General features: G+C 39.3%; 1 protein-coding gene across 2 annotated transcripts in view; it reads left to right on the forward strand.

Moving 5' to 3' along the window:
• The window catches only part of LOC138042264 (probable ATP-dependent RNA helicase DDX46), a 37,502-nt gene that overhangs the window by 12,218 nt on the left and 5,284 nt on the right, over positions 1–20,000 (forward strand). Inside the window, exons 10-34 of one of the 2 annotated variants that reach the window (XM_068888111.1) lie at positions 1,837–1,893; positions 4,033–4,131; positions 4,874–4,921; positions 5,748–5,822; positions 5,938–6,034; positions 6,868–6,988; positions 7,465–7,538; positions 7,758–7,859; positions 9,338–9,459; positions 10,297–10,375; positions 10,903–10,985; positions 12,425–12,538; positions 13,815–13,865; positions 14,723–14,789; positions 15,253–15,348; positions 15,580–15,644; positions 16,054–16,157; positions 16,792–16,854; positions 16,945–16,966; positions 17,322–17,399; positions 18,632–18,674; positions 18,786–18,847; positions 18,947–19,006; positions 19,366–19,465; positions 19,820–19,884. In XM_068888111.1, the coding sequence (XP_068744212.1) occupies positions 1,837–1,893; positions 4,033–4,131; positions 4,874–4,921; positions 5,748–5,822; positions 5,938–6,034; positions 6,868–6,988; positions 7,465–7,538; positions 7,758–7,859; positions 9,338–9,459; positions 10,297–10,375; positions 10,903–10,985; positions 12,425–12,538; positions 13,815–13,865; positions 14,723–14,789; positions 15,253–15,348; positions 15,580–15,644; positions 16,054–16,157; positions 16,792–16,854; positions 16,945–16,966; positions 17,322–17,399; positions 18,632–18,674; positions 18,786–18,847; positions 18,947–19,006; positions 19,366–19,465; positions 19,820–19,884 (1,947 nt within the window). The remainder of the gene's footprint in view (positions 1–1,836; positions 1,894–4,032; positions 4,132–4,873; positions 4,922–5,747; positions 5,823–5,937; positions 6,035–6,867; positions 6,989–7,464; positions 7,539–7,757; positions 7,860–9,337; positions 9,460–10,296; positions 10,376–10,902; positions 10,986–12,424; positions 12,539–13,814; positions 13,866–14,722; positions 14,790–15,252; positions 15,349–15,579; positions 15,645–16,053; positions 16,158–16,791; positions 16,855–16,944; positions 16,967–17,321; positions 17,400–18,631; positions 18,675–18,785; positions 18,848–18,946; positions 19,007–19,365; positions 19,466–19,819; positions 19,885–20,000) is intronic. The other variant, XM_068888116.1, reaches the window with a different exon arrangement.

A 20,000-nucleotide genomic window follows, 5' to 3' on the forward strand; every position in this document is an offset into this window, starting at 1 on the left:
GAGTGAAGAGATGTAATTGATCATGTACATGTATTTGAAGCAGTTCTAAAGGAGTTTTGAAAGTAATTTCCCAAGGCATTCATTTTGCTTGGCTGGCTTAGCAATGAGGAGTGAAACCAAAACCAATCATTACTTGTATGCTTGCAGTTCCTGGGGTATAAATAAGCAAGTTATGCATCATTGCATCAAATTTTAATTATGTGAACTTTAGGAGGTGGTGGATCTGTATTGGAGTAATGAATTCTTTGGTTATGACATGGGTATAATGTTGTCATTGGTCAACTTGTTTTAACCTACATGTAGGTCAATTTGGAGCAGGTTCAAATCACAAGTCACAGGTCATTGTTTTTAATTACCAATACAGAAACCCTAAACCCTAACCCTAACCTTTTACAAATGCTGTACATGTAACATTAGGCCTACAAACTTTTGTTTTGGTCTAAGGTTAGCTTTAAATTTATGAATGTTTAGGATACTTTCTGTATTGGTAAAACAATGACTTGTGACCTGTGTTTTGTACCTGCCCCAGATTGACTCAGGTTGAAGCAACTTGAACAAGGTTGAAACAAAATGACATAGTTTGGTTTGAAATTAAGGACAGTGCCTACTATTGTTATTGCACATACGTTCTGCGCATTTCAAGATACTCGGGTTTCCTATCGGTGATGCTTACCAATACAGGGATATTTTTGCATGGTTTAAAACTATTTGGAGAAAGTAGATCTTAACAATTACTCTTGGTGCTCTAAAAGAAAATTTGGGGTAACCATGCATTTTTGAGAGATAATTAAGTTTCAATTTCAGAAAGAACGCCATACATTGCTTTGCATTTTAAAGCTTTTTACAAATGCGTGGTTACTCCCAGTTTTCTTTTTGGATTTCAATAACACTTGTTAAGATCTACATTTGATGCATAATCATAAACCAGGGCAAAAATACCTTTGAATTAGTAGGCACTGTCCTTAACCTAAGGAAGAAAATGACCTGCAACACATACTCCCAAAAAGGAGTGGGGGGGGGGGGGGATGAGTCAGCCCTGTGACCTTCCCGCATTCTAGTTGCGATGCCCTGCCACTAAGCTATGGCAATCCTCATGGTACATGTAGCTAAGGCCTTTAAAGTAGTAACTGTTTCACATGACAAATGTCTTGCATAACACTAAGACTGAGATGTCAAATGGGGGAGGAAGGGGGGGGAGGGGGATATTTTGCAGTGATATTACTTAAAGAGAGATGGTAAGTTTTTCTCAGCTGAAGGAATGAATTTTCCTTTATGACATGGGCACACTTCAAGAAAGTCCAGAGTGCTTCTAACGGGAATTGAACTTCATGGCCTTCTTATTACTGGTCTGGATGCTCTACCATTTAGCTGCTGGAGAATTGAGGGAGTTCAAGGCGTTAATGAGGATTTACATTATCTTTTTTAACCCAGTCACTTGTTAAGCTCCCTAGGATGGCCCCAGTTGACAAGTAAAATCGTCTGGCATTAGACAGAGTAAAATCTGTTACGTCTCATTCCCAGAAGTCGGAGGCAGTGTGGCCCAGTGGTTAGGGCGCTTGCCTTGAGATCCGGAGATCCCGGGTTCAAGACCCGCTTTGACCACTCGTTGAATTTGATCCTGGTAGTCCCTGGTTCAACTTCCCAGCCGCACTTGTAAATAGCCAACTGGTTTGCCTCCAGCCAGTAGGGATTCTTAACAGTTGTTGTTGTTCTGTTCTGTCGTTTCGTTGTGTTTCATTGGCCCTGAAAAGCCCCCATGGGGAGCGGTCAATTAAGTATGTATTGTATTGTATTGTATAGAAGCCAATGGGCTAAAGATTATTTTACTGTCTTTAGCAGGAAGATGATAATGTGGATCCATTAGATGCTTTCATGGCAGATGTCAGCAAAGAGGTATAGAATAGTCATCAGACTTGTCAACTTTTGATCACCATAGAACCTGGTTGTAAGTCTAGAGCTTTTTTACCTTAAAACACTTTACCCACAGAAATACTGTAAGTGTTCCACTGTATGTAGTTCGATGTATTTCTCAGTGTGATTTTGGTGAAATTCTGTGACACAGGCATACTTGAAAAGAAAAGGGAATACTCTTAACAGTAGTCACAGGGGGCAGAGGAGTCCTAGTTGACCATTTTCCCAGCTAAATTCATAATCATGGTAGTAGGATTGAGTGGAGTCCAATTTGGTCTGTAATCATACGAGTGATTAACAAAATCAGACAACCGCGTAATGGGAGTCTAATTTGTTTAATCACTAATATGATTACAGACCGAATTGGACGACACGAAGTCCTGTTACCAATTAATCATAACCATTACAATTTCCAAGAAAACAAAATTAATGCAAATTCCTTTTTCACTGTCTAATAATGTTACGAATTTGTCCATTTTGGAAAATTCCCAGTTTGGCAGGGTAAGTGGTTGTTGAGCTATGGTCTGTGTCTGTTATCCTGGTGCTGATGTGGTTTTTCTCTACATGAAGTTTCCATGTCTTGGTGCAAAACAGGATGATCGGCTGAATTAGTAACTGTTGATTTCACTTCCTATGTATCTTCTTAGAACTGATGGTTCATTTCCGTCACTGGTATCCACCGGTCCACATTGAACTAGTCACATGGTGGTTAGTTTCATCCCATATCTTTTTTCTGTACTCTCGGCACTTCGTGCCTCGTACGGAAAAGAGCTTTCCTGAGTTCGTCAGCTAAACAATGACGCGGACCATAGGATTTCAACTGTAACACAATTGTTTGTGTGTAGTTTGATCACATATGGTGATTCAAATCAACAGTATTGATTAGTGCTGAAATTGTATGGTAAATTTAACTGGGAAAATGGGCAAATAGGACTCCTTTGCTCCTTGTGCAATAGTCAAGCTTACGACCTTTTGATAATTTCACTAGATCAGCTGCTCTATCACTGAGCTGTAGGACACTTGTGGGAGCTTAGGCTGATAAACTAGGTTCTTGCACTGTTGTGTGTTTTTTTTTTTTTAAGTCAAACCCAATAAAGCTGTCGGAAAAAAAAAATGTTGTGGGTACTGAAAGGACTTAACTTGTCAAAATAAATTAATGGCAGCATCATTTGCAATTATATTTAAAGCCTAGTACTAAATGAAATAATGCACAAAAATTTGGTTTTATCAACAGAGTTGATAATGTAAATTGACCACCATACAGGGTGCATAACCTGTACATTAAGCAATAAATTATACATTGGCGAAAATGGTATACAACTAGGTGACCGAGTCCCCGAAAGGATGCTTCTGTTAAACTACACATGGCCATCATGCTGCCTTTCCCTACATCAAGGTACAACGGAAAGCCACAAGAATCTAGAACAAAAATTCATCTTCCAAATCAGCACCGTTGATCCCCACAATATTAACAAATGCTTTTCATTTAACTAATGTATTCCTATTTTTCACGTTGCCATGTTACCACCAATAGCATAGCTCCTACTCCACTATAAAAACTACACACAACCCATAATTGCCTGATTCGCTCTGACAAAGGGCTAACGCTCAAAACGCCAGCTTTTAGAATCCCTGTACGGTGGTCAGTTTACATTGTCAACTCGGCCTTGATAAAACCAAATTTTTGTGTACTACTTCCCCACCGACGCAGCACCACAGTTTCTTTAGAAACTACCCCCTTTATCTAAATGAAAGAATGATTTGTTTCTGTTTATGGCATGGGCATACCTAAGAAATAATTATGAGTGAACACTCCTAAGATGATTCAAACCTATGCTGGTTGTTTGTTCACTAAAACATTCAATTTGGCAGCATTTTCCTTCAAGCACTGGTGGTATGTTGCCTACTCCTTTGGTGATGTGGTGGTAGATGTTTTGGCTGATGTGTGGATCATAGGAATAAGGAACTGATTCGTTGTGATTACCCTTGATTAATAAATGAATTTATTCTTTTGCTCATGTATTGTAAGCTTGTGATCTTAATACTAATTTTTACATTTCATGGTTCTGATATGATAGCTCTGTATGCTATGTTTTACACTTTGTTCTCAATGCCGTTTAGGTGAAGAAAATTAATGCTCTGGACCAGAAGAAACTTGGTGTTGGGAAAGCTGGCAAAGCCACTGTGATAACACATGTAGTGACAAAGCAAAAGAAGAGAGTAAGTTGGTCATGATCTTATGTTGAATTTTAATTGGTACGTTGTATTTCATCTCAGTTCACAAAAGGACATTCCCATTTATGGTTGGCCTCATGTGGTAGGTGCCCTGTGCTAAAAACTCAGAGGAGAGGGGGGTACTTGGGTCAATTTTTGCTGGGTATGTGCCGCTGGCCTCTCAGAACCCCTTCTCCTTTATAGTCTATTTTATGGCCAATTATAGACCCCATCTTAATCACTTTTGGGTAAATGTAATTTTAGTGACCCCAACTTAGTCACTCTCTGTTTATGCATCTACCTTATATATAGCCTTTTAATTATAATTTCAAAATGGAATGTAATGTGACTAGTAAAACATTAAATTGACAGCGCTACAGTTCTTTCTGTAACAACTTTTTTTTCCCACAAATCGTTCCACCTTTAAATCCCACAAGGCAAAATTTTCTTACTCCCAAAATCCCAACATTTTGTGACCCCATTCAAGTAACTCTATCGGGAATTATGTTGAAAATGCAACCCCATTATAGTCAATCCAATCGTGAAAATGCAACCACATCCAGCGGCACATCCCCATTAGCCGATTAATAGGAAGCACATCCCCCCGGGGCTAAAATGTGGAATGATCCAGAAACATTAAGCCTTACATGCATCTCTACTTTTCATTATGTAATAATCTTCACTGCAATGTCTTGTGTTTGTTACCACTAAATATGCCATTATATGTTTTAAATAACAACATCTTCAGGATCCTTCAAAAGGTGAATTGATGGAAAATGACCAAGATGCTATGGAGGTTAGTGTCAACAGAATTTTGTGTAACAGTCCTGAGACTCCAGAGAGGTTTACTATTAAAAGATAATTATTGTTTTTAGAGAGGAAACACAGCAGTCACTTAAAGGATTGTTTGTGCAAAAACAGGATGATGTTGCTATGTTTTCTTTTGGGAAAAAAATGGATTGTTTCTTGTACAGAGGATGTTTCCTTGTTTGAAATAATTTACAAACTTTTATTTGCTATGTTTACACTTCTTATCATAACTCTGAACAAGAAATGTTAAAAAAGACTAGTCTAGTGGTTAAGAGAAATTAATTTTCAATGAGGAATAAAATAATTATTAAGATTGAGACCACAACATTAGGTAACTGAGATGTGGGACACCCTGCATTTAGCGCTTTTTCCGTAAATAATTCATAATATTATAATTATTTATTCTGTAGTACTCCTTAACCTAACCAGCTGTAGGTTTTTATTGGAATTAGTATGAACCTCAGAATGGCATACCTTGATGGAATCTAATCTTTCGGGTGAGAATTGCCTTGACAATGACTGTTGTTTGTGACTATTTGATAACCTGAGTGGAAGAGGAATTTCTACATTTGGCTCTGAAGATAACCTCCATTAAGGTTGTTGAGATGTAATTTTACAGAACAACAGGAATTCTAGGGACTGCACTCACCCTGAGAATCAACTACAGTATTCCATGAAGGTTAAGTCTTAACTCTTTGAATCCCAAGGCGCCACCCATTGAGGGGTAAAATTGTCTAGCGTTAGACTGAGTAGAATCTATCTATAAGTGCCCAGTGGGAGTGAGTTAAAGGGTTAATGTTTGCTCATTTTAGTATTCATCTGAAGAGGAAGTTGAGGAAGAAACCATAGAATCAACTTATGCTAATTTCAAAACCAAGAAGAAAAAGGTTTGGCAATTTATTGTTAATTGATTTGCTTGACACTTTTCATATATTTGAAAATTCCGCCACAGAAAATGATTGAATTCCTTGGAAAGTGATTCTTTGCTTATTATTTTATCAGGATCTCCAGGCAGTTGATCATGATAAAGTTTATTACTCCTCCTTCAAAAAGAACTTTTATGTTGAAGTCCCAGAGCTTGCAAAAATGACACCAGAAGGTACTTTTTTCGTGACTGGTATTATAATTTCATCAAAAAAATTAATGCGTTTGAAGCATTACTCATGCTCATGAATACTCAGGATTTAGCATGCTTAGGGCACATTCTTTTGGGAGTATTCCAGAACACAATTACTATCTATTCGGAGTATTCTTGTTCCGGAATAGTTCCAAAAGGACGTGCCCTTAACCCATTGACTCCCAGGGGTTCCCTATTGACGAGTAAAATGACGTCAATTTGGCCGTCTGGCGTTAGACAGAGTAAAATAGTTTAGGCCAGTTTAGATGTCAAAGGGTTAATCAAAATAAGTATATAACTAGACTTGAAACTGAGTGCAACAAAATCTCTTTTATCAGTGTTGATTTCTCATGAGGAGGACTGGGAAGGAGCCTAAGGCCTGCTATTCAACAATGATAGTTATTCCATGAGAATTTGTTGAGACTTTTTTTAAGAAGTCAGACAGATGTCAAACCATCTCCACCCCTCCCCTCCCCCCTATTCTATCCTCCACAAAACAATACAAGCAAATTAATTTTGAATATTTTTTAGGAAGAGTATGCAATCTAAGGGTGCGTTCGATTGACCGTATTCCGGAATAGGAATACATGGAATACAAGTTGGAAATCCTTCGTTTTTTGCGGAGATTCACCTTAAAATTGTCAAACATTTGCTAAAATGTTATTTTAAACATACTTTGATCATCCTTGCAGCTTTGAAACGTGCCAAACATACCGTTTTCATCATCACTCCACATATTCTTATTCAGGAATAGGGTCAATCGACCATGCCCTAAGAATGCCACATCTTTGCCATTTCTTCTGTTTATTTTGTAGAGGTCGATGAATTCAGAGCCAGTCTGGAGAGCATTCGCGTTCGAGGCAAGGACTGTCCAAAGCCTGTTAAGACTTGGGCACAGACAGGAGTCAGCTTAAAACTTCTGGATGTCCTTAAAAAGTAACAAACATTTCTTCGAACATCTCAATATTAAAGACCTGGCCCCAGTTGTTTGAAGGGTGGATAGGGCTATCTACTGGATAAATCACTATCCACTGGATAACTCAATTGGTTTTGGTAGTGTTTATCTGCTGGATAGTGATTTTATTCGGTCGCGCTATCCCCCTTTTGAACAACCGGGGCCTGAAGATAAGCTTTAGAAGTAAATAACCAATCCCTGATTTGCAAGCAGGAGAGAAAAGAGGTGTGTCAATAGCCACATTATGCTGTTGGTCAAAACAAGAGGCTATTAGAGGAGATCTAATGTTTTGGGAACTAATATTATACAATTATTAGGCCTGATGATGTAATGTGCAAGTCTAAGATACATTTAAAATGTAAAGCCCTTTTATTGTTAAAAACGTCACTTTCATTGAATTAATGCTAGTTTCATGATATATTAAATACTAATTATTATTGGAAAATTTTATTTCAAGGAATAACTATGAAAAGCCAACACCAATTCAAGCTCAGGCCATACCAGCTATAATGAGTGGCAGAGATATTATAGGTAAAGAGTGATTAATGTTGCCAGGCAGTGCCTGATGGCCAGTTGCTTTCATGGAAGAAACCATAAGAGCCTAGTACCATCTACCTTGTTACATTTTCCTTCTATTTCAAGTCTTTTTAACTTGTGAAAGTGTGGGTTTGTAAGAGTAGAGCACATCGTTTAATGGTAACAGTGGTATTATATTGGCATGCGACTATTGTGTTGATCATCTTTTCTAAGGTATTGCTAAGACAGGCAGTGGGAAGACGCTGGCTTTTCTTCTTCCCATGTACCGACATGTTCTGGATCAGCCGGAGCTTGAAAGAGAGGATGGTCCGATAGGTAAACAGTCTTTGTCATGTATCCTGCTACTCGAAGGCAATGACAACTATAACATAACCAGCTTATTTCAAAAGGTTCTCCAGTATCATTCATTACATAAGCTCCTCTTTCAAACTGGTGGGACTGCATGCTCAAGTCCCATGGTGCTAATAACGCCTCATGTACCGGTACTAGTTATGTAATATAGGGAATTTGAGAAAGGCGACGGCCACGGCTACGACAACGCGAAAAAGCAGTAATATTATTGGTTAAAAGAGGAAAAATGATAGGTGCTGCGCGTGCCCCACGCATTTTTGTACATTTCTCTCTTGTACTCGTCAAAGCAACAACGTAAAACGACCAAGTTTCAGGTTGGGACGGCAACGTGGACAAATAACAGTGAATCTTTCCTTCTCTCTCTTTGCTTCAAATCCATACGTACCAATCTGGTTATAGGACATTTCGCCCATATTGTACAACGCAAACAAGATGGAAACATCTTGAAACACTTAGGATAATAGTTTGAAGTGACATTTTCGTCCCGGGGGTGGGGGGGAGGGGAGGACTTTGCATATGAAGGGGCGGGGATGCTCGTCAGAAATTTTGAATGAAACCCCCTAAAGGAGATCAATCTGGGCGTGGCCCAGGCTTTGAAACATATTTTTAAATATATCTTTTTATATTTCTTCGCTCGTAACCCTAAAGCTTAAGGAGACATTCACGGCTACATATGATGGCGTTTTGCCCAGAACACCCTAAGTGAGACTAAAATCCCCCCCCCCCGGAGTTTTCGTTGCCATAGTCGTCATGGGAGGTTAAGAAACGGCGACGGCGACGGCAACAATAGCGCCACAAAACAGTGACATCATTGGTTAAAAGGGGAAAAATAATCATGCTACGCGTGCGTTACTCTGCGTAACGACGACGTGAAATCGCCACATTTGAGGTTTTGACGAGGATGTAAGCATGCGACTGAGATTCTTTCATTCTCGGTTTTCACTCTGAAACCGCTCGGACCAATTTATTTTCAGGTTACTTCGCCTACATTGTAGAACGTGAACTAAATGTAAAAATCATGATGGACTTAAGATAAAGCAAAGTTATATTTTGAGGTGACGTTTTCGTCGCCATCGCCGTCGTAGATCTTAAGGTCCCTAAATTCCCTAACATGACAACAATTACAACAAAAATCATCAACCACAGGCATCCCAAGGTCAAAATGCGCAACATCTGATAGATTCAAGGAAATACTTACAGTATTTAGCGTATGAAAACATTCTACAAAAAACCTTATCTTATTACCATGGCTCATTACGACCTTCCTCTGTAGTTATTTCTGTAATTTAATGCAATTACAGCTATTTTTGCTTCCTGGGTTGCCACTTTTTATTTCTTAATTTCTGTTCGTCACAATGTTATTCAAGGTGAATTAAAGTTCCCTCTGTGAAGAGAATTTCATTAAAGTGCTTTGCTTGCACTGACAGTTTTTTCTTCTATAGGTGTTATTATGACACCAACAAGAGAACTTGCTCTTCAAATTTACCGTGAATGCAAAAAGTTCTGCAAGCCCCTAAATCTGCGTGTCGTGTGTGTTTATGGTGGCACAGGCATCAGTGAGCAGGTGAGATGTGGCACTGATTGATGCGTTATTACTCCTTTCAAAGTCTCCTCTTGATTGATAGTTGAATAAGTTATGCTCCACTAGTCACAAAAAGAACCTACATGCATGGTACTGATGTTCACGATGATGACAGTGATAATGGCAGTGACAATGAGGATGGTTTTGAGTGGTTTTCAATTGAGTGTCGAAAGTAATTAGCGAATTGCTTTGGTTTTGCATTACTGCACTCAGTGATTGGTTCAAAGTTCTCGCGCCATTTTTTCAACCAATCAGAAGTGAAACCAAAACCAATCGTGGCTCGCGTGTGGACATTTTCCCGCGCTTTGTGTCGGCTACGAGTAATTACTTTGAGTTTTGATTGGGTTACTGGATTGTCTCCTTCCTTTTTGATTAGCCAAAGTAAAAATTACTTTGGTTTTGGTTTTACGACACTCATTGGGTGCTTACCATTTAGCCAAATAATCCGAATGGAATGATCGTTGCATAAAGGTAAGCGATTTTCCGAATTTAATGACCAACAGGATGAGAATGGCGCTTACCATTTTACTGCTCTGCATTCCATCCCGCATATTTACTCGATGTTGTGAGAAAGGGCCTGAAAACGGAACTATTCTCACAAATGGTAAGGGCATTTCCCGAATTCCATTCCGAACGGAAAAAGAGGACTAACTCTGGAGGTTGTCCACAATTTCCGAAAAGATATTCCAGAAAATTGCCTTTCCATTTGACCTCAAACCGAAATTTCCAGATTTTTTGTCTAAATTGTAAGCACCCATTGAAACTCGCTCTATGAGGACAATGACAATGTTTAAAACTTATAGTTATTTTATGTTTTAGATTGCAGAACTGAAGCGAGGAGCGGAAATCATCGTTTGCACACCAGGCAGAATGATTGATATGCTGACAGCTAATAATGGTAATAATTTATATGATGAAGTAAGCATTAGATCATCATTCTTGATGTGCAAAATAGCAAAGCAGATGGGTATATTGAGAACCATGCGTCACCAATGTCTGAGTCTTGTGGCTGGAAACAGTGCGAAATTGTGACGACACCATTAATTTTGAACCCGCTTTTTTTTAAGTAACGTAGCTTGTGTAGCCTAAGTGATCAACAATGTTAATTTTATTATATATGTTAGGCAGCCATGGTAATGAGAGATTAGATGAGCTTGTTTACAATTTGGCGACCTGCCAGGCTATTTAGGTCAAATGAATGAAGGGGTAGTTTCTAAAGAAACTGTGGTGCTGCGTCGGTGGGGAAGTAGTATACAAAAATTTGGTTTTATCAACGGAGTTGATGATGTAAATTGGCCACCGCACAGAGATTCTAAAAGCTTTTAGAATCTCTGTACGGTGGCCAATTTACATTATCAACTCCGTTGATAAAACCAAATTTTTATTTAGGTCGAAAACTTGTACTACATGTAAAACATTTTGCAGGTCGCGTGACGAATTGCCGCCGCTGTACTTATCTTGTCCTGGATGAAGCAGACAGGATGTTTGACATGGGATTTGAACCTCAGGTATATTTAAGTGTCATAGTAGCATGAAGTGCAATTCTATAATAAATTATATAAAAAGAAAACACACAAAAACGGTGAATAAATGCAAATAACTCCTTCATGGTAAGAACGTTTTTTTGTTGCTTTCTGCTCTGCTTGATGTAAGCTATATATATTGGTATAGTATCATATTAACCCCATTTGCTTTGATATCTTTCTGAAGTTCACAAAACAGATGAAACTTTTTCATCAATTCGGTCAGGTTTATACTGATGTTGACTCAGGCCTACCTGTATCGAAATCATGGCATTTCTAACAGGATTTTAATCTATGACCTCTGATTACTACTTGTGTAGATGCTATACTACTTAGCTGTATGTAACTGCTATGAACTATGTGATCCATTATCAATGATTGCTAGGACCGAAAGCTTGAAAGGTGGCATTCTGGCTAGTGTAAAGGAAAATTAATAGGGATTTTTTTTTCTGAACTCTCAGGGGTTTTATCAGAAGCCGGTCACTAGCGGTATACCGCCGTCTATGTTGTCAGAAAGTTGCCTCTCACTACCTGCTACTCTGCCTTGATTTTCACTTACACCCTTGTAAAAGACAAGAGTGACCGCCGCTTGTGTTGATAAGCCCAGGCACTACTTCAAGAGTTGTTGGAATGTCTGCATGAGAAGTGAATCACAAAATCAGTAGCAGTGATTCGTTGTTTCAGTCCCAATGAAACTTAAAGTAAATAAACAAAATTAATAATGATTATTAGGAATCTGTTTTTGCATCTGGGCAGTTTTGTGTTTTCTGCTTTGTAAGAATAGAAAGTTATTTCCATGCATTGGCCTCGAGGGTTGGGTAAATTGTGCAAGCTTCATGTTGTGTGATAAATGGTAAGTATATTGCGGTAAACAGGATGAAAGTTGAGTGACCTACGAATGAAAGGTTTTGAAGAAATTCAGACCAGACATTAGTCATAATCACTGTTTCTGCTAACCGTGTATAAGGTCTGTATAATGTCAAAGGACTCTTCTATTGAAGTAATCTTTCCTTTTGTCAAAACATTCGAGCTTTCGTTAATTGAAAGGCCAGTCATCTCGCCACCACTTGAAATCAAATTCTCCACCACAACGGCAAAGGACATCATATCTTCAGTAAACAGGACGCTCAGTTATTCTTTCGTTTATAGTTTAGAATGACGAACTTCAAACCTTCACATTAACAAATGCGACGCACTTCACACAGCATGATTGAGTGTTGAATAATCAGCACAGCCCAAGATGGCAACTTGCTTAAGGCGAGATTACCTGTGGTGGCGACCTGACTAGTGGCGAAGTGACCGTAATCCTCAAGTCAAATGAGGACTTAAACTGTTTTGTCTTCCTTCTCTGATCATTTGTTTTACAGTATGAGCCTCTGTGTACAACATTAAGAATACAGGAGTGTGTTTCTTTTATGATTCAGGTGATGAGAATCATTGATTGCATCAGACCTGACAAACAGACTGTCATGTTTTCAGCTACATTTCCACGACAGATGGAATCCCTGGCACGAAAGATTCTCAGCAAACCAGTGGAGGTAGTAGATTAACTTCTTCGTTTGAAGTGAAAATAACTTATTGATCACACTTAACAGACACCCATTTTCTTGTCTTAAATTAGCCATTTAGGCTTAGGGACCCTAAAATCCCCGATAGAAAAACAAAAAAGAACAAAGAAACAAGAAGCAGAATCTCTCACAGCAAGTGAAGTGCTGCGAGGGAATACATGTTTATGTATGTATGTATGGACCTTCCCATTTTCACGACAAAAGTTCACTGAAGTTAATCCCTGTCGGGCGAAGTTGGTATCTGGAGGGGAGACCATCGAGATATATTGTGCATAACACGTGATTGCCTTTCGTAGACGTCATATGCATCGTAATGCATTTATTCAATCAGAATATTCATATTTAACAGAATCCTGACCATTCTTCAGTAGACATAGATCTAGGAGTGATCGTTGATTATCAAATGTGTTCGTTGGGAGAACTTTGGAGGTTGGAATCACTAGACGAGGGAAGATGTCATGAAGACAGCGCATTTATGTGAAGAACATTTATCGAAATTATCAATATGTGAGAAATGTGGCCAAAAATGGAAGTTTTGCAGTGAAGAGGTCACTAAATCGTTCATGACCTTGATGAATAGATACTTCCAGCGATCGATAAAATTGCGTTTGACATGTAAAATCTGTTGGAAAAAAAAATTTACCTACTGCTCCACGATTGCACAAGGATGATGCCACGAAGGCAAGAGGACTAGGTACCAGCTAATGCCACTGATCCTACATACTGCATCCTCCCAAAATCATTTCCAACCAACGAAAAAAGTCACGGTGAACGGATCGAGTCTTTGAACGCCTATATAAAGAGAGGCCCCGCGCGGTCACGAATAGCGTTGTTGCTCGCTAAGGCTCGCAGCAAAAATGGAGCGTGAATAAAATTATGGAAAAACGGTTTTTTTTTATTAATAGCCCGAATGGGCTTTGAGTCAATAGCCCATTCGGCCTTCGGCCTCATGGGCTACTGACTCAGAGGCCACGAGGGCGAGAGAAATAATTGTTTTAGTAAAATCCAACTAGTTGGTCAAAAAAATATCGAGACAAAACATCTTTCGCTAGTTAAAGCTAGACTTTAATTGTTGTTTTGGTTTTCAAAGCCGGCGCTTTTCGCTACTAGTGGGCTATAACAAATAGCCTACTAGTAGCTCAACCAATCAGAACGCAGCATTGATAATAGACCACTAGTTGGATTTTACTAAATATTTTTAACTGAACCGGCTTTGAAATGCTTAGATCCCTTCATCCATTTCTAGATACAAGTTGGCGGTCGAAGCATTGTCTGTTCAGATGTGCAGCAAAATGTGGTATGTTTTTTGGCCTTTTCCTTTTTGGGTTAATGTTCTTCCTTTTTTTTTTTTTCAATTTTTTTTTAATTTTTAATTTACATCACTGATTTACATTACTTGATACATTACATTGCTTAATGTTCTTCCTTATCTGTTAATTGACAATTATTAGTATCACCCAACTAGTGGACTAATGCAAATCCTGCATTTTGATTGGCTACGCTACTAGAGTAGTATTAGTAATAGTCCTCGAGTAGCAAAAAGCGTGACGTTTTCTTTCGTTTTATTCCCAAATAAATGTATTTTCAACTTGCATTTGCTAACCTTGTCATTGCCTTTTCTGTCCGACTAGTTGGGTGATACTAAAACAATTAGACCCTTCGCCCTCAAGGGCAACGGTAACCCGCAAGGGCTACGGGTCTAATTGTTAATTATTGTCCTGCAGTGATCGTGTGGCTAACTTTGACAAACAAGGCCGCTTTGGTATGCAGCAACGGACAAATGTGAAGGAATTTATATTTAGTGTTTTTCTGCTGAACGTCCGTTTTTTTTTTATCATCTCCACGAGCTTGTTTTAATAAATAAAATAACAGCAAACATGACAATCAGTTTCACTTCAAATCATCCTCGCAACTGACATTTTAAATATGATTTGGTGGAATTTAAAAGAGTTTCCAGCAAGGAGGACTTAAGTTCCAGTTGTTGTCAGTGATGTTCCTGTATATGCGCGTGCACCTTAAAGGCGAGCAGAGAATGCGTCTTCCTCCCCTGAACTAAAATGTGTATGTACCGAATGCATGGTACATTGGACTCTGTTGCTGTCACATAATATCAAGCTACTATATTTCACTTTCTTCTGGATCGTTGTTTTGCAGATTGTTATAGAGGAAGACGACAAGTTTTTGAAGCTGCTCGAATTGCTCGGTGTTTACCAAGAACAAGGTAAACAGGATTATTTCAAATTCCTTTTCAGGTATCACTGTTAACTGGTCAGGAAGAGGGGTTTTCAAACGATTTTTACATAAGTTTGATCGATGGCCAGGATGTCTTTAAAATCTCGTCCAATCGGTGTTAAAAGCAAAACCAAATGTGACTCACTCGCTCGGACGCATTTTCCCGCGCTTCGAACAAGCTTTCAGTGTGTGTGTCGCGTTATGATTGAATTATTTGAATGACTTCTTCTGTTGGTGAAAGTTTGGTATGACGTCACTCAACTACAAATTCCGTAAAATATTTTAACCTTTTCCACTTCGGAATACTGCAACAAGAGGAACACCCATGTAGAACATGGACGAGTGTAAGTAGTGTTCATTTCACCCCCAAACAATTAATTAGGGTGGGAATAAACTGTAGGTTAGGCTTGGCTTGAGGCTCATTTCTTACGCAGTCTATCCTTCTTCACCAGGCAGTGTTTTAGTATTTGTAGACAAGCAAGAAAAAGCTGATATGTTGTTTAAAGATCTGCTACGAAGGTCGTATCCCTGCCTATCTCTACATGGAGGTAAGAGTTCTGGTATTAAAATCACCTTGCTGTGTGCAATAATTTTTGTATTTCTGTTCTGATGTACTTTATCATTGGTTGAAGCTCTAGGATCCGAAGCCCTATTCTTTTTTAACTACGTAGTGATGGGGGCTGAGGTCTTGTAGACTTCGAAAGGATTGTAAGTTGAAAAGACGCACAGCACACAAGCCGATCCTTGAATGGAGCTAATAAAGCTAAGTTTGTTTTCAGGTATGGATCAGTTTGATCGTGACAGTACAATAGCCGACTTCAAGAATGGCGTCACTAACTTAATGGTAAGGATCACGACCTGAAATATCTGCCGGAGGCTCTTTATGAAGGATACGAGGATTAACGGGAAATAGCTCACTTTCGATGTATTAAACTCAGTCGTAAACAAAAGGCATCATCTCGAGGCTCTGGGCTCTGTATTCCCCAGAGCCTCGAGATGATGCCTTTTGTTTAGGACTGAGGTTTAATATATCGAAAGTGGGCTATTAAGGCGAAAAACATCGGAAAGCGAAGCGAGGGGGGATCCCCTGTGTTCCAAGTTACCCATACTTGCTATATTCTCTGTTCGCTAGCGTGGTACCAGGGTATACCCAGGAAGTCTCGTTACGAGCTCCGTATTTTCCTTTTGGGGCGTTCGCATTGAAGACGGCAGCATCGGGTAAATGTGTCCTCATTTAACATTTAATTCTTTAGATCGCCACATCTGTTGCTGCAAGAGGTCTGGATGTCAAGCAGTTGATTCTTGTGGTGAACTATGACTGTCCGAACCACTATGAAGATTATGTTCACAGATGTGGGTGAGTCAAAGCAATCAGTATATACGCGGTCTTTGATAGAGTGGTCGTGTTTAATCTTTTAAGTTCCCGTATGAGGACCTTTAAGATCTACGACGGCGATGTCTTAATCCGGTTTCCTTACCGTGAAATCAATTCTGAAGATGGCTGCCGAGGGCAATATTATTTAACGGTGAAATGATATATGAAATGGATCATATATGAACTGCGGATATGAAATCAAGTGAAGCTATGATCCTTGCAGTTATGAACGCAATTTTTGCAATTGCGTAAAGAAGCCTGAAAAATTCAGGACAGTCAGGCCACGAATTGAACTGAAAAAAAAGAGAAACTGTAACTTACAGTACGGATGTTTATAATTATAACTGTTTTGGCAATTAAATCAAGCAGGGACACACATGCTTCCTTTCATATATCAATTCATTCGTTGATTCAGTCATCACGGGAACATTAGAACCCACAAATGACCAGCTCCCAACGTCAGTGGCTTCATAGCTCAGTTGGTTAGAGCGTCTCGCCGGTATCGCGAGGGTACGGGTTGAAACCCCGTTAACGTCCAGAATTTTTCAGGCACAATGAAGTGATCGATGTTCAGTTAGCATAATGTTTTTAGTCTAATTGTTTGGTTCGCTTATAGGCGTACTGGTCGTGCAGGGAGAAAAGGAACTTCGTTTACTTTTCTTACTTCTGAGCAAGGAAGGTGAGCTGGTTGCAGATAACTCCTGTCGTTGGAATTCAATTTGTAACTTAAATGCTGACTTCATTTTTTAAATTATTTTTGTCCTCACAGGCACGCGGTTGATATTATCAAGGTAAGAATTTAAAACATATTATATCAGTAATTCATGTCGTTGCAGTTTGTAAAAAAAGTCTTTCCTGTAACGATTTTTTAGGTTGGAGAATATTCCGGCTCTTTTCGACATTAAAGAGACATCTTCGTGATTAGTGATCAAGCAGTGACATTCATTGAATCAATCCGTTGAAGTCCTGACTTTTTCAGGCTTCTCTAAGGAATTGTAAAAATTGCGTTCATAACTGCGAAGATCATAGCTTCACTTGATTTCATATCCGCAGTTCATATATGATTCATTTCATCATTCTTTTATCTTGTGGGGATCATTTCCACCATTTCTGTTATTTAATTTTCTTTCAACGTGATTTTTCTAGGCGCTAGAATCTTCTGAAGCTGAGGTTCCAGAGGAATTAAGAAAGTTATGGAATGACTATACGGAAGAACGGAAAGCGGTAAGCCTGCTTTGCAGAGGTTGACAAAGTTATTGACAAAGTAGCCATCCCTGCTCCTTAGGGGAGTAGGGATGGTGCAGTGGTGAGAGCACTCGCTTCCCACCAGTGTGGCCGCGTTCGATTTCCAGACTCGGCGTTATATGTATGTTGAGCTTGTTAAGGCTGGTTTTAACTAGCGACGGAGTCGGAGTCGTGGGAGCGCTTATGAGCAAGTGAAAATCAAAGATCGGAGTCGTAAGCGGAGTCATAAGCTCGACGGAATCGGAGTCGGAAGAATCAGAACGTTCCCATTCTCTTCCGACTCGGCTTATGACTCCGTCGCTTATGATCCAGTGAAGATTGTCGGAGTCGGAAGCAGAAGCGGAAGAACCAAGCAATCACAATGCTTGGAATCGAGCATTGTGATTGGTTAATTCTTTCGCTTCTGCTTCCGACTCCGACAGTGCAGTTTTCACTTGATAGTAAGCGACGGAGACATCAGCGGAATCGGTATTCTGCTTCAGAATCCGACAGTTTGATTTTACTTAATCGTATCACTCTGATTACGACTCGGCTGACTCCCACTCCGTCGCTAGTGAAAACCAGCCTTTAGTTCTCTACTCTGTTGTGAGAGGTTTTTCTTCGGGTACTCCGGTTTGCTCCCTCCTCAAAACCAACTTATGAATTGCTTTGTTGATTTGATTTGGTTCGATTTCTTTTTAGAGCGGTTTTCAATTGAGTGTCGAAAGTAATTAGCGAATTGCTTTGGTTTTGCATTACTTCACTCAGTGATTGGTTGAAATTTCTCGCGCCACTTTTTCAACCAATCAGAAGAGAAACCAAAACCAATCGTGGCTCGCGCGTGCACATTTTCCCGCGCTTTGTGTCTGCTGCGTGTAATTACTTCGAGTTTTGATTGGTTTACAGGATTGTCTCCGTCCTTTTTGATTGGCCAAAGTAATTACTTTGGTTTTGGTTTTACGACGCTCCATTGAAAACCGCTCTATTGTTCCCAACTAGTGCCTCAGTGCTAAATATTAAGTACACTTGACACTTAAATAAAAATCATCATCATCATCACCAATACTTCTTCGAGCTACCGACCAAAAGACCAAGAAACGTTTTCCCACAAAACAGTCCATTTCCTTTCAGTTTTGTTTCTACCTAGTCTCCCGATTGCCTTTGTTTGTATTGTAAAAAATAATGACATGTGAAACGCTCGTATTCCTTGTTCTTTGCTCGATATGTTTTAGGAGGGAAAGAACGTTGTGAAGAACAGTGGTTTTACGGGAAAAGGTTTGCATCTTTTTTTTTTACAGCATTTACGGGACTATTTTTTTGTCTCGAATGAGTTAAGGTGTTTTATTCTTTGAATATTGTTTTTGTGTGCGATTTACGTATCCGTAGGATTTAAGTTTAACGACGAAGAAGCAGCGAAAGTTAACGAAGCAAAAAAGATTCAGAAGTGGGTGAGTACATCCGGCGCTCTCTGCTGTCAATGGACTTTCATAACAAGCTATGTTTCTGGTGCCATTAAAATCTTATTTCTGTCTTTTCCCATTTCGTAGGCTCTTGGTCTCCAAGACTCGGACGATGAAGCCGAAGCCGAAGAAAAGGCTGTGGAAGAAGTGAGTTTGTGCTGGATTCAATTACACCAAATATAGTTCTCGTCTTATTGGTATGCATGTAAAATGAAATCGCCGACGCGGCATGTTGCCTTGCTATCTGCGTAAGATACTACCGTAGTGCCAGTGCCTGCAATTAACTAAGGTACAAAACGTCGCCACGGAATTAGGGCAAGGGAAATACTAAATTGACTCTCAAGTTGTAAGAGATTGATTTTTCTCGTTATATAAAAAAAAAACAGCGCGAGTCCTGTCAACGTAAGGGAATGGATAGTAAAATTGCAGTTTGTGCTTTCGACTCTGAACTAGGAGACTGTTTTGTTGTTGTTTACTCATTTGTTTGATTGATTGTTCTATGTCAGATTGACAAGCAACTGGATGCTGTGTTTAGCAAGGGCAAACCACACATCAAGAAAGTGGCGCCTGTTGTCAGCGGCGAACAAATTAAAGGCGAACAACAAGGTTATAGACCAATTGATTATAAGGGTACTTAAACTGAATGGCGTTTGTGAGCGACGGCTGGTAACCGAATGTTAGCTGATTTAAAGATTGCTTTGACGCAACCATATTTGTATTGCCAAGGAGATGATACGCGCATGCCCGAAATGTGGGCGTAAACCACTTCACAAGAGTGCGAAAAGTCCGGTTTCCGTACAGCACTAAAATACGCTTCGCTTCGCTTTACCTTGTCATTTTTTACTCGATTGAAATCAGTAGATTATCCTTGAGTAGGTAATGTTTTTTTTTACAGAAGCCCTTTAAGGCAAAAATTCGCGGTATTCAACTTACATTTTATTGACATTTTTTTCTTTTCAGCGAAACTAAACTTGGCCACTAGCATCGCAGCGAAAATAAACCAAAAGATTATTGCTGGTACAAATGTGAGTACTTTACCACGATGTAATGTTCTTTTGTCACGAAAATGCTTGGTAAAAATCTTTCTTTCTTTGGCATTATCAGTTTGCTGTAAAACGTGACGTTACGTTTCCTAGGTGAA

Source organism: Montipora capricornis, chromosome 1 (genome assembly GCF_036669925.1).
Source record: "Montipora capricornis isolate CH-2021 chromosome 1, ASM3666992v2, whole genome shotgun sequence".
Taxonomy (NCBI): domain Eukaryota; kingdom Metazoa; phylum Cnidaria; class Anthozoa; order Scleractinia; family Acroporidae; genus Montipora; species Montipora capricornis.